General features: G+C 41.1%; 1 protein-coding gene across 1 annotated transcript in view; it reads left to right on the forward strand.

Annotated features, from left to right (window-relative positions):
• syt7b (synaptotagmin VIIb) overlaps nucleotides 1-15,122 on the forward strand; it is a 138,200-nt gene that overhangs the window by 84,391 nt on the left and 38,687 nt on the right. The window contains exons 3-4 of the mRNA XM_079497513.1: nucleotides 3,261-3,340; nucleotides 6,413-6,547. Of these exons, the coding sequence (XP_079353639.1) occupies nucleotides 3,261-3,340; nucleotides 6,413-6,547 (215 nt within the window). The remainder of the gene's footprint in view (nucleotides 1-3,260; nucleotides 3,341-6,412; nucleotides 6,548-15,122) is intronic.

Consider the following 15,122-nt stretch of genomic DNA (forward strand, 5'->3'; position numbering starts at 1 on the left):
TGGCCTGGATCCAGAAGCCCTCTGATGGATGGACTATAGCGAGAACAGCATTTGTTCATGCAAAGATGATGATAATGAAGATGAAGACATGGGTAGCTGGTCTGATGCCATTGACTGTTTCTGTGGTCGAGGAGGAGGAGGAGGATGAGGAGGACAACGACAACGAGGCGAGGGAGGAGTTGGTGAAATGGGAGCGCAGAATGCAGAGGGAGGAATCTGGACATGAGGATGGAGAGAGAGAGAGAGAGAGAGAGAGAGAGAGAGAGAGAGAGAGAGAGACAGACAGACAGACAGACAGACAGACAGACAAAGAAAGGGTTGGTGTTGAGTACCTCTGTGTGACAGACATAAGGACACCAGGACTCTGGAGGGAGAGGTTGGCAGCAGTGCCCTCCCGTCTGAGTGATGAGATTCCAATGTCTCACTAATGCTCTCCTCTGATCTCCTCTCTTGCTTCCCTTCTTTCTCTCTCATCATTCTGCTTTTCTTTCTCCATTTGTACATAGTGTCTCAACTCCCACACTGACTGTAATCTAGTAGCGGACTCTTTTTGTCTCCACCAGGCCGAAGGCATGGGGAGAGAGTATGTTTTGCACTCCGTCCGTGTGTGTGTGTGTGCGTGTGTGTGTGCGTGCGTCCGTCCGTCCTTCCTTCCTTCCTTCCGTCCGTCTGTTACCAGCTAATCTCCGGCACCGTTGGCCCGATCCATGCCAAACTTTGCACACACACTCTCTGGATGCCAACGATGAACCTCTGCCCCAAATATTCCTCAACGGCCTGTTATAGCGCCACCATGAGGCCGATTTAGGCAAAACACATTTCTGTAGATTACTCGTACACATTTTATCCATACATCACACAATTCGGTATACACTATCTAGTGTATCATGTGATCAACACGGATCTGCACCATTTCCCATCTTCCATCCTGATTGGCTAAGATTGCCTTCCAAAGCTCACATGATTGGTCCGTTTCGAACAAAATGCCACAAATCACAAACAGTGTGCAATTTCCGTGAAATTATACACGCACATTTCCACTAGGCCGAGGACGACATGCCACTCATTTCTTCCCCAAATCAGCCTCAAGGTGGCGCTATAACAGGCCAATTCCTGTTTTTAGCTATAACTGCATCGATCTGTATACAACTTATGTATGCGCACTCCCTAGAGGCCATGGAAAAACATTGTCCCTGCATCCCTCCACATCTGCCGGTTATAGCGCCACCATGAGGCCGATTTCTGCAAAACACATTGCTTATGTTAGTCGCACAGATTTCATCCAAATGTCACGCAAATCGGTACACATGATCTCTGTAGTCATGTGATCAAGACGAGTCTGTTGGATTTCTCAGATTCTACACTGATTGGCTAACATTGCCTTCCAAAGTTTTCAGGAGTGGCCCGTTTTGTACGAAATGCTGCACATGTCCTGCTCATCCAGAATTCTATCCTCATGCTATGAGTGATCTGGCTCTGCATTTCCTCAACAAAATGAAGAAAATTGTTGCAAAAAAATAACAAACAAAAAAACATGTTTATATTACTCCTAAACATTTTGCCAAACATCTCACACAGTCCTATCCTCCTGGTGGAGACCTGTGCCCAGAAGGGCACTTTTTCTAGTTTATATTGTTTTTGTCATCTGTGTTTAAATTATTTTGTTGTGTCCTATTGTTTACACTTGGTCAAATATGCATGGTTGTTTGATTGGACTGGACTATTTGTTGTTGTTGTTTTTGTGTGTCTGTACTCAATTATTATTGTTATTTCTTTATATTGTTTTAATGATGACGATAACTGTGGGGGGAGGGAGAAAATGGAAAAAAATGGTATGTTCAAACTAAACTTAAATTGTTGAAACCTGCTACCAATAAACATATATTTAAAAAAGAAAAGAAAAACATTCTTCAGTCTGTTTCAATTCATTTTGAATGAATAGAATAGAATATTGCCAGGGAAATATAATTGCCTTGTCTATTTATGTAAATGCCTTGAAAATCCACTGGGGAAACCTGCACAGGTTGGGCAGGTGAATTGTGAGCAAATTAATACACAGTCAAAGACCTTTACCGGGGTCACTAACAAATGGAACACAAAAGAGAGGTAGGATTCGAGGAAAGGAAAAGCAGGAAGCAGCCCTATTAAAAGATATTTGGTAAATGGTAAATGGTGCATTTATATAGCGCCTTTATCCAAGGCGCTTTACAGAGATTGTGCATTACATTCACCCATTCATACACCGATGGCAGCGGAAACCACGCAAGACACCAACTAGCACATCGGGAGCAATTAGGGGTTCAGTGTCTTGCTCAAGGACACTTCGACAGTAACTCTGGGGGAGCCCGGGTTCGAACTGGCAACCTTGCGGTTCCCACCCCTGAGCTACCGCCGCCCCGTATTTCAAATTAATACCTCTTTCCTAGCTGTCTCTTTCCTCTCCCTGCAAAAGAAGCAGGTGACAGCATGGTGGTGTATTTGGCCATCAAACACACAGTGTGGGTTTTTTATATTGTTTTAATGATGACGATAACTGTGGGGGGAGGGAGAAACTTAACTTAAATTGTTGAAACCTGCTACCAATAAACATATATTTTAAAAAGAAAAGAAAAACATTCTTCAGTCCGTTTCAAAAGCACATCGCTTTTTAAATTTTAATGCGAAGAAAAAGCTACTTGCAGAGAAAGGAAAAGTGACACCAGCTTTAATTTGTTTACCTCCATGTCTCTGCAGGAGTTTGATAAGCAGTGTTGTGACAGCTCCATTTAAATTGTGATTAAAGTTGCTTTATCTCTCTGCATATTACATGTATGTTATTTGAGTATTTAATAGACCTGTGGTTAGCAACAGAATAATTATGATATTATGTCTGTGTTTGCTGTACAGCTCATCCAATACTGTGCGTGTGCATGTGCATATGCGTGCCTGTGTACATACGTGCGTGCGTGAGTGAGTGTGGAGTAAGAGTATATTTTTGTATTTCATTGTAATGGAGTGCTCCCTGGCTGTTCCATCACTGTTTGATCCTGAGTGCAAAGCTGTGCCTTGTGGCCTCCATCCAAAGTATCACTCACTTCTTTGTGCTTAGAATAATGTAATATAATGTAAAATGTAAAATATTCATCAAATTTATGACGATATATTAGGATGAGAATGTCACTTGTAAAAATGTTTTCAGAAGGATGTACCTCAATGACTCTTTCTCTGTCTCTGTCTCCTCTCTCTCTTTCTCTCCCCAACCCCCCTCTATTTCTCACAAGGGGAAGAGGAATAAGCCTGGGGTAGAGCCTGCCAGCTCTCCAGAATCTGTGAGAGGCAGAGGGGAAAATAAAGCCATCAAGTAGGTGTCAGACTGGGTAGTATTGGGTGTTTTGGAGGGCACATGCACAGTAAAATTCTGAGTGCTAATTTAACTCTGACAAATGTTTGCAAATGTTGTTACAATAATGTGTTACCATATATGGACCATTACGGGTCCATATATGGTTACATTTGGACACTCACAGTTCATACATTGATACCTCATATAGGCTACTGTACAATACATCAAAAAAGTGCTGAAGAAAGATGCTTCGAAGACAGTGTTGCATGTGTCTATTTACATATTTATTGTTTATCAAACACCAGTGGGACGTCAGTGGAACTCATTTTGGAATGAATAGAATAAAATATTGCCAGGGAAATATAATTGCCTTGTCTATTTATGTAAATGCCTTGAAAATCCACTGGGGAAACCTGCACAGGTTGGGCAGGTGAATTGTGAGCAAATGAATACGCAGTCAAAGACCTTTACCGGGGTCACTAACAAATGGCACACAAAAGAGAGGTAGGATTCGAGGAAAGGAAAAGCAGGAAGCCCTATTAAAAGATATTTCAAATTAATACCTCTTTCCTGTCTCCTTCCTCTCCCTGCCAAAAGAAGCAGGTGACAGCATGGTGGTGTATTTGGCCATCAAACACACAGTGTGTGGCATTCATTTAACAGGATTTTACCGTGTATTTAACCATTTTCTTGGCATACATATTGTCATATTACTGTCAGACATTCAAGACAGCCAAGCTATTTCAAAGGTACTCTTAAAGAGAATACATTGTTGCTGTAGTATCACTTTACCTTTCCCTCTTTGCTCCCACTGGGTGGATACATACAGCTACTGTCTCTCCTACATAGTCATATTCTCAGTGTTCATTTATCCATTTGTAACTCTGAGTGTGATACTCTCAGAGTTAAATGAACACTGAGGATTTTACTGTGCATCTGCAGTGGATGTAATGTACATTTTCTGAACTGATGGTTTTGTGTGGTGAACCGTGTTTGATAGTTGCCATGTTATTAATATACCTCCTTCATGGATGCAACCATACTGCCCAGAGCCTTATAATGGACAGTCCATCCTCTTCTCTCTCTTTTTTTGCCCCCGTGTTGGATATTACCTTTTCTTGCATTGTTTTTCATGGCTTTTACACAGCATCCATCTATTTAACCAACTCCAACTCCAGTGGGCTCCAGTCTTTTCTCTTTGTCTCCACTCTCTGTGTGCGTGCGTGCATGCGGAGCGACAGCCCCGCCCCCCGCGCTATTAATTTCAATGGAAGTTGAAAAACCATCGCAAAGGAGTTGAGCTCGCCCCCCTAGTGGTCTGTTTGCAATGAATCTAATATTAGATAGGTCAGTATGGTTGAAACCCCAAATAGGACCTTCCTTTTAGCTCAATTCACGCCAGCATTAATTAATCCCTCGATAGCGTATTGCCACGGGTTTATCGTGCGTAACACTTACTTTGAAGAGGCAAATATCCGTAACTGGATGTTACAATGACAAACTGCGTGTGGTGTCATGCCCGGATGTTGTTGTCTCGGTCGGTGTTGGAAAAACCCGACCGCGAGTGTCAGCCCGCCTGCTACAGCCCGTTGAAAACCCTATTTACCAGAAACGGCCCCCTCAATGTCCTTTCTGATATACAGAGCTTTGAACACAGGCCTTATAATGGAAGTGTGTGCTTCTTTTAAAACTTTTAGCTGTTCGGTAATCACAGAATGTTTTAATTGTTTTATTCTTATTTTTCCTTTAACTATTTCTGCTTGTAGCACTTTGAGATTTGTTTCAAATGTAAAGTGCATTAAGAAATAAAATGTATTATTATTATTATACTATTGGGTATGCGTATGATAAATAACATACTAATACATTCTGGAAATGGGCCATGGACGCCATGTTGAAAATTATGCTTTTCCAGAACTTAGATTTTCCTAAATTGTTAGTATGTTATTTAGCATACACATACCCATTAGTAATATACTGTTAATCTATTGAAAAATCTCTCATATCAATTATTTGGGGTTTCAATACAGTCTTATCTAATATTGGATTCATTGCAAACAGACCACTAGGGGGAGAGCCGAACTGGTTTGCGATGGTTTTTGAAAAAAAGCCCATACCTAACACCATGCCAAAAATCCAAAACTTGTCACCAAGTGCATAATTGTTACGATTTTTTACATATTAAATCCCAGATTATAGGCATTTTAAACTCCTGGCAGCCATCGTGGACGCCATCTTGAAAATGATGCCTTTCCAGAACTTAGATTTTTCTAAAGTTTTAATATGCTATTTAGCATACCCTATAGTAATATAATCCATTGAGATTTTTATTCTATCATTTATTTGGGTTAGTTAGTTTCAACCACATACTACTAATATTGTTTTTTTAAAACCTTATGCCCATACCTAACACCATGCCAAAAATAAAAAACTTTTCACCAAGTGCACGATTTTCACGAATTCCCTCCCAGCTACACTGAAAAATCGGCCATTCATTATTTATTTTTGTGGGGAAAAAAAGGTTTGAGTAATGTATGATAGTATGATATACTACATATAATAAATACCCTTTGTTTAGCAGTTTTCTTTCTTCACAGAATCAAAGGTGTTATGATCATGATTCACTAGGATCCTGGATCGCTTGATTCTAGGTCTAAAATAATTGGGATATGGGATATTGCATGACAAATATAAATGGTTTATTTTTATTTTACACTATTTTTATTTTTATTGATGCAGCAATGAATAAACATATGTGTACATTTTGCTGTATCCGACATGTTGACAATAACTTTTTGATACAGTGATAATTGCAGTTCTGACTCCTACACATGAACCATGTTGCTCTGTTGTGACTTTTGACCAGTTCTGTACTGCTCTTATGCCTAATTTACACATGGTTGTGTGCTCAGTCGTGCACCGAATATAGATCATCTATGAGCTTACAATGTGTCGAAGCACAGCGTGTTGTCAGCTTGTAGATCCGTTATTATCGGTGCGTGACTTCTGCACGCAACTAGTATACATCCCACATTGTCTGTCTCAGCTCTCTCACTTACCTATCTTACCTCTCTCTCTGTCCGGCCACAGTGATCTAGACGGAGACTTTTGGAATAACAATGACAGCAGAAACGTGCAGCAGAGATGGAGCTCCTACCCACCCAAGGAGTTCCTCTTAAACATGTCTCCCTATGCTCCCTACGGAGACCCTCGCCTCACGCCCAAGTGAGTCTCGGTCATGGCTGGTAAGGGACCCCTCTCTCTTGGCAGGGCTGTAATGAAGAGGGGCTTGAGCTCTATGCGTCTCTCCCGGCTTTCTAACCACACACCTTTTCTGGTTGACATGATAGCATCATACAATTATTCTTTATTGCACACAAAGTTAGCCATACAATGCCAAAAATGGAAGCTCATCAATGTCCAGGGACAATTTGTGGTTATTTACAAATCTGTATCAACTGCAAAGTTGAGCCAAAAAAGCCAAAGTTCGCCGTCAGTGTACAACGATGATATAAGATCATTCTTACATCATCTAGGAAACACAGGGAAGTTAAATAACTTGAGACAAGATTTCAAATGTAATCAGTGTTATCATTCTACAGTGAGTAGTTGGACAATTTGTTAATTAACAATTTACCCACTTGACCTTGACCGTTTACCACCAAATTATATAAAAAAATATTTAAAGTCAGATACTGAGTTAGATCTAATTATATCAAGTATTATGGCCTGGATTTGACGATGATACAGAGCCATTGTGGAAAGAATGACATACGTACTGTTACTGTACACTACACTACACACATACAGTACACTACTGTAGACAGAGACAGACAGCCTCATTGCTATAGTTTTTGACTTCACAACACAGCTAATCATCATTCTGGGAAGAAAGTACCTCTTTTGTAACACAATCCAGTTCACATAATATTGTCTTATTGCAAACATCTGTTTTCATCCTAGATGAACTCTACTGACAGGTGTAATTTGTGTTTAGTATGCAGTGCCGGCCACGCAAGACCTAACAGAGGTGTACAGAACATTCTCAGTGATGTTTAGATCTTTATGACAGCCCTAATCTGACTTTTGCAGACAGCAATTATGCCCATTATCCAACAGATCTCTTCTACCTATAAAAGCAAGCCTTTCCTCTGCTGCTTTTTCTTGTAAAAGAAAACCTGTTCGGTAAACAATTGTGGACTTAAAAACTGCTCCCAAAATATGAAATTATAATTGTAAGATTCCAACGGGAACCAATCATATTTTGATGATTACATTTTAGAATCATCCTAATGGACAGTGCAATACAATTGTCAGTAAGCCTCATGAGTCATGACTCAAACACTCATAGAACTGATAACTGATAACATTTTGGTTGATATTCTCCCACTGTGTGTAGTGGCTATACCAGTGATAAGGTCGGATAGCCCCATTCCCTACAGCCCTGCCAGCTTGATCAAGCCCTCTAACCTGTAAGGTCTCACCTGCAGCCCATGGAGCGTTACCATGGAGACGGACAACCCTCAGCAGAACCCTTTCACCCGCTAACCCTCTCCCGATCTTCTACCCAACACAATTAACCATCATGTGTGCCCCAACCTCGGTGCTTTCCACTTTGTAAGGCTTGTCAGAGAGGGTTGACCGTTGGTTATTTATTGTTGCTGTTTTGTCTGGGGACGGGGGGGACGGGGGTGTGGTTAGGGTGTCGTCTTGTTGTGGTTGTTTGAAAGTGAACGTAAAGGAGTTGCTGTTTTGTGTTCTTTTCTCTCACTCCCTTCCCTCCACTCACTTTGAGTTTCTGTGGTTATTTGACACTGCCACCCATGGTACTGTGCTCGCTATAAGGCATCCTTATAGTTCTCATTAGTCTGGTCTACAGAGCCTCTATGATATCAAGCCATGTACAGTACATTGCCTGAAGACTAAATGATGGAAGAATATACAGTATTATCAGTTTTTATGCAGTCGTTGGTTGGCGTGATTAGGATCCATTCTCTTAGATACCATGGTTTTCAATCTTATATTGTATCGCAATTCTATTTTATTGCTCACTTTGGAAATGAGAATGCTGTGATAGTGCCAATTACAATAACACCACTAACACTATTATGCCAGAGCAGCCTACTGTAGATCCACCTGCATGGAGCCAGCAGAGATCTCTCAGATAAGCACAGAGACCAGCTACCTTTTAGAGAGAACCCCACTGTGATCCTCTTTCCTGCACCACGTCCGAAGTCTGAATGTCTATGTGGATTTGTCATTAAGAATTACTGTCCTGTCCGTTGTCTTGTCTCGTCGGTCTTCACTGAACGAAGTGCCTCTCTAATGAAGTTACAATGCTGTCGGCCCTCATCTCTGTGATGCAAGGTTTAGGTTAGCTAAGCTTGGGTGGCCTAGGTCACGTGGTCGAAGAGTAAAGTATGTATCAAAAAGATTAACTGTGTGCCGTCTAAAAATCAAAAGCATTTAACACTTTTTTGTGGAAACATTTGAATCATAATCATATTTGTTTTCACTCTAAGCCGCAGGGTCTTAACTGTCAGATGATAAATGTAATGGTGTTTTTTTAACGGCAGCTTCGTTTGTTTTTGTTTTTTAAAGCATTTTTTTTCAGTTTTACCAGACGAAAAAGACAAATCCATTATCAAAAGCAAAAACGAATAAGAACAAATTATCAAATACAGAAAGCACAAAACAGAAAACAGTAAAGGATATGTCTCAGTTTCCCATACACAGAACCATGGGTTACAGGCAGTGATGTACAGTGATTACAATGTCTACGATCAAGAGAAGCCCTGCAGCACGTCTACATAGTTCAAATAGTAGTAGGCCTATAGAATTGTTTTGTTGTGGAATGCATATTCAAATTATTTGTTCTCTCTTCCATAAATGCGAGATAATCTCTGTGGGTGTGAGTGCATGTCCCATGTATCTTGAGGACCACCCAACCGATCGATTTAAAAAATGACCCAAAAATACGGATACATCCATGAATCCCTATATATGGTGTACCCCAGTGATACTCAAACTCCGGCCCGCGGGCCACTTCCGGCCCGTGGCACAATTTTGACTGGCCCGCCAATGTGCTTAATGTCCTGATTGTCACGTATCCAACACACTGAGCGATAATGGCCAAAACGTCTTGAAAACCTCTTTAGTTTAACGTGGGCTAGTTGTTTCTTCTCTAGAAAGGCAGCTGCTGTATCGATCCAGCAGCACCATGAAATATCTGGGTTGACAAACACGACTCTGTTCGGGCACGTTCGGAAATACCGCACCGGAGCACACTGGCCTTAGTTAGTTTGCATTGCACATTGCACTCAGTGCGCTATTTCCGAACGCGCCCATTATCAAAGCCCCCCTTGCAATGCACTCCCTTCTCAGACCCCTTGTTAGGATGTTTACTCCAGTGGAGTAATATCTAGCAACCTTCCATTCCATTTACATTTCACAAAAGTTTTGCTCTTGTCGTACGTTCCACTCCAAAAAAAGCGCTTGAGAAACCAGTGCAATTCATCCAGACCAAAAGCAAAGCCCCCGCTGTTAATTTTGCATCGCATTGTAAACAGCTGTGCCTCGTTATAGCCACAAAAGTTTCTAACTTGCGGTCACAGTCGCGATACTTTTCACTTGTGTGGTACTTTTATATGGATTTAACTCCAGACTATCCACAGTCCCGTCTCCCAGTCACGGAGCTGGGACTGGCACAGACCATCCACAGCCCCATCTCCCAGTCACGGAGCTCAGCTGGGACTGACTCAGACTATCCACAGTCCCATCTCCCAGTCACGGAGCTGGGACTGACAGATGCGACGAGGAGCAGCACGTTCATATCCACAAAGCTAGAAGCCAGAAGTGTTGCCAGTATAGCTCTATGGCAGAAACAAGCAACCAGGTCTATACAAAATAAGCCAAAAAGAAGCAACACTGGTCCTTTCTGGCCAGTGTTGCCAAATCTGTTTATAAGCGATTTTGGGATTATTTTTGTAGATTTAAATAATATTGGGGGTCCTTTGCTCTTGGCATGAAAATGTTTGAGAACCACTGCTCTAAAACAATATTAGACAAAGTTTGAGTCACAAACACATGTCCTCGCTCTCTCTCTTCTCCTCCTTTTGCATAAATTAAATAGGCCTATTCATGATTCTACTTATACAGAAGTAGCCTATGTTAGTTTGTTTTATGGAAACAGTTGTTTGTGTTGAATGTACTAATTGCACATAATTATTCAAAAGAGAGAAAATGGGCAAGCCATAAAAGAATGCACATTGCACTTGTCTTTTCATACGTCATGTGGAAATAAGGCAAATAAAAAGTAACATTAATGTTGTCATTTTATCAACTGGCCCCTGGCCCCTTGCCATTTTCATAATGTGGCCTACATGCTATTTGAGTATCCCTGGTGTACCCTAATGTCATCAACATCGACTGCCCTAGACTCCATATTTGGACGTGGCTGACATGGAACTCCATGGGCATAAAAGAGAGACAGACAGACAGACAGGTACAACGGGTACTCTGACAGTTGCCCGACAACGGTTATAGGCCAAAACGTAAAGTGGGCTGGTATTTGAAAAACGTGGCTTAGCTCCGCACACACAGACAAACAATACAAATAATTTACAATAACAACCTATGTAAGTTATGCTTGGCACTAAATTAAATATAGCTTTTTACCAGCATTTTACAGTTGGTACTTTTTCATTAATCCACTGCAATAAAATATTATTCCTTGCAGCATAACTAAGAATACAATTCAGTCTCTTATTCTTTTATTATTTTGATATGGGTGCTACTGCTATTACTTTGAAAGATGTAAATGTGTGTCTGATATCCAAAATTAAGAAGACAAATCTGTTCTCAGTTTAGTGACACGGTTACACAGTTAATCTAAGGACATACTGTACCTTCACTGCTAACATATGCCATTCACAAGTTGGTGACTGACTGGCTGAAATGCTAGCTGTTTTGGCTGGCTGCCGTTTCACTTTCTGCAATGTATACTGGACCCTTGTGGTTGGATAAGTTCCTCCTTCTATCTCTGCAAAATGCTTTTACTTGCTGGTTTGACTAACATCACTAATAATTATTTTGCTCTCCCAACTCTTTCTTTGTCCGTCTGTCTCTCCATCCTTTGTCTCTCTTTCTCTCTCCGTCGTTGGTCTGTGTTTTTATGTCTGTAATCCCTCCTGCGTCTCCCTCCCCCCCTCAGTGGGGCTGTGAATAAGGGTTGGCAGGGAGGTGCTGGAGCCTCCCCGGGGGCCATTGAGGCTAGGGGTGGGTACGTTGGCTCTGAGACTGGGGCAGGGCCCAGTCGCAGTGACAGCCTGCGAAGCATGGTGACTGGGGGCCTCAAAGCTGGGCGGTGGCAGACCATCCAGAGCCACATGCATGCCGGAGGTCTGCGGTCTAGCAAGTGAGTCTTATGTAGATGAGTGACAGTGATGGGCATGAGGACATGCATGTTGAGTAGCATTGTACACAACAGCGGCATGGAGCAGACGCAGAGGGGAAACGTCTGTTTGCAAGGGCACCTTGATTGCAATGATATGCATGTACTGTACTGTATCAGTGGGGCAGAGCAGAGCCCAACTGCTCTACAGTTAAAGGAAAGAAGGGGTGCTTATATGGAAAAGCTGACTTTTTTAGGATTGCTTGAAGGAGAACCAATGCATTTTGGAGCATGTAACTGCTCTCTTTATGCATAAACATGTTTTTCATGGTTTAAGGCCCTGACTAAAGAGAACGTCATTCATACACAAACACCTCCATTCTCCACCCTTCTAGCTGACATTATAAAATCCAAAAGAATCTACAAGTCAATTCTATTCATAGGGTGTATCACTGCTCTAAAAACTCATTCAAAACATTCACTAAGACAGTAATCAGTTGTGAGAGTTCTGACACAGCAAGCTTATTTAGTTATAAATAGATTCCTTGTTTGATGATTATTTTTTATTTTAGATGCTAGAAATAATATGGCTATTACATTTATTTTTACAAAGGCAAACAGAAAACAAAATAGCGGTGCAACTATGCTGTTATTGTTATAGGTACTGTTTTATAGTGCAAACCCCAGGTCACACAGCACTAGCCGCCCAACAGTGCCACCCCAGGTCAGAGAGCGGTACTGCAGCTGTCTGTGCTGAAATGGACATACACAGACACACACACACACACACACACACACACACACACACACACACACACACACATAGCTTCGCATTGGAGCGGCTAGGCACCGCTCCAAAAACAAAAAAACGACCAATACGTTTTGGCTCAAGAGCCTTCATTTGGGTTCATTGGACCCTGATGAATGCTCTTGAACCAAATTGTACACACTTCTCAGTGAGTCAGACACTTAACTGCTCTTCATTTTAAACGGCTCTCACAACACAATCTGAGAATTTGGGCTTCATCTGAATTACTGATCAGTTCTCACACTCTACTCCTTTCACTCCTCTGCTTTCCTCCCCCTTTCAGATCTACCTCAATTTCCATTTCCCCTTGGAATTGGTTTCTATTTTTGGTTTTCTATTTCTCACTCTCTTCACCCCCCCCCCCCCCCTCTCTCTCTCTCTCTCTCTCTCTTTCCCCATCTCTTTCTCTCTCTCACAAACTCTGTTGGATTCTGTTTCTCATTCTGCCTCTGTCTTATTGTTTTTCTGCTCCTCATGGTCCTTTAATTACAAATCACTCTAGTATTTAGTCAGTCTAATTGACTTTCAAGGTATCAGAAATGTAAAAATCCATCCATTAGTCAGTGATGGGATGAAGCAGATAATATTTCTTCTGAAAGTCACAGTCAGCATACACTATAGGATGTACACAACAAAACACTCTGGATTCTGAATTGTAGCAATTGTATCCTGGTTCATCTAGGGCTCTATTTTGGTCAGAGATTGCTAAAGCGGCTATTTGGGGATTTAGCATTGGGCAAGAGGGGCTCGATTTCCGAGTATAGGAGCTTGCTCTGTCCCTTAATGGTATTTTGGTCCAGCGTCACCCGCTATCTATTATGCCGACACCAATATTTATAGAAGTGTGGTCATGGGCGTGTTGGCACGCTTTCCCCTAAATTGCTATCTTGGTCACACACATTTGGGAAGGCGCATAGTGGAGTTTAAAAGCACCCGTAAGCCGTATGCCAAATTAGTTTGGTGTCACTGAGATGCTTTAAGATTGGACACCCAAAGTTAGTTTGATACTATCAAGCCTTTATTTGCCTTTCAATAAAACTATTTGATAGTGATAAATATCACCTACATGTTACTGATTATATAGAATGTTATATTATTGTAAGCCGTTAATTATGTAATGCACATAATTAATGAAACTGAACGGACCGGATGGTATCAACACGACACACGGCATAAATATTGTCTTTTAATAGATTATCATTATATAAAAACACAATTGATACAAGGAATTGACACTCATTTCTGCTGAATATAGGACAATTAGAATCACATAAACTTTAGGATACTATTAGGAGAGAACAGACCTGTGAATGTTGTGCCGTGCACTGCTCACAGAATGCGCAACAGCCAAGAACACTCGCTCAAATCTGAAGCATTTTCTGAAGTTCTGTGTAATCTATGAGGTTTCAGCTTTCATTTGGTATAGATCATGATTTTATTGTCTCTCTGAAACGTTATCAAGCGAAAAGCAAAGTTCAGATGAATTAAACAGAGTTGCTCTGAACTGAGGCAAAATAACATTGGAAATTACACCCGTTGCTTCCTTACCATCTAGCCTTTAATTGCCTTTCACTAAAACCATATTTTATTGACACAAGTATCATCTACGTGTTACTGGTTATGGGGAATTTATATTATTGTAATCTACTAATTATTTGCTGCGCAATGAATGGATGAAACTGAATGAGCGAATGGAATGCACAGCACAAATTAAATTACTTCTTTGAATAGATAATCATACTATAATTCACTCAATGTCTGTCTGTCTGAAACACTGTTGTAGCTCCTCACTGCATGCACCAATCGATCCGACTTTTCACACAGGCATTGACCATAATATTGCGGAGGTCTTAACGAAGTCCTTTTTTCACTTTAACAAATTATTGATTAATAATGAATTTATTAGTGCATTAAAATTACCCATCCCACTTACATGGGAAAATGCGAAAACTCACATCAAGAAACCATCGGAGCTACAGTTACAACACTTGGAGGGTAGGTTCATAATAATTATTAAAAGTAATGTAATAAATAATTACATCAGTCAGCCAAATCAAAATTTCACCTTGGGTCTCCCCATATGGGCCACGCCCATTTGCGTCAGGATAGATTTCCAGCCATTTTTACTTTTCTTCAAAACACACTTTTTGCTCTTCCACCTACAGCTTCTGTGCAAATCTCACAAAAAACGGTACACATGATCTCTGGCCCTATCCGATTAAAACACCACAGGCAGAATTTTCATAGTCCGTATCGTTCGGCTGTAATCGGCGTCCAAAGTTAGTGGGAGGGGCCTGTTATACAACAAATGACACAAATCACCAACGGAATGTCCAATCCACCCCAAATTTCATTCACATGTCGAGGGTGGTTTAACCAACGGAGAGCCCAAAGCAATTCCATTTTCATCCATAGGGGGCGCCGCAAATGCGGAATTTTAAAACATGTATTGCAAAAACATGCTTTTTGGGGGATAATTCCGCTATATTTGCGATAGCAGAGCCTACGTGACAGGCCAATTCCCTCCCAATCAGTAATGTGATCTATTACATCGCATTACCCACACTGTCCATAACTTGGTGTTCATATATTCAGAATGG

This window comes from Electrona antarctica (genome assembly GCF_951216825.1).
Source record: "Electrona antarctica genome assembly, chromosome: 3".
NCBI lineage: Eukaryota > Metazoa > Chordata > Actinopteri > Myctophiformes > Myctophidae > Electrona > Electrona antarctica.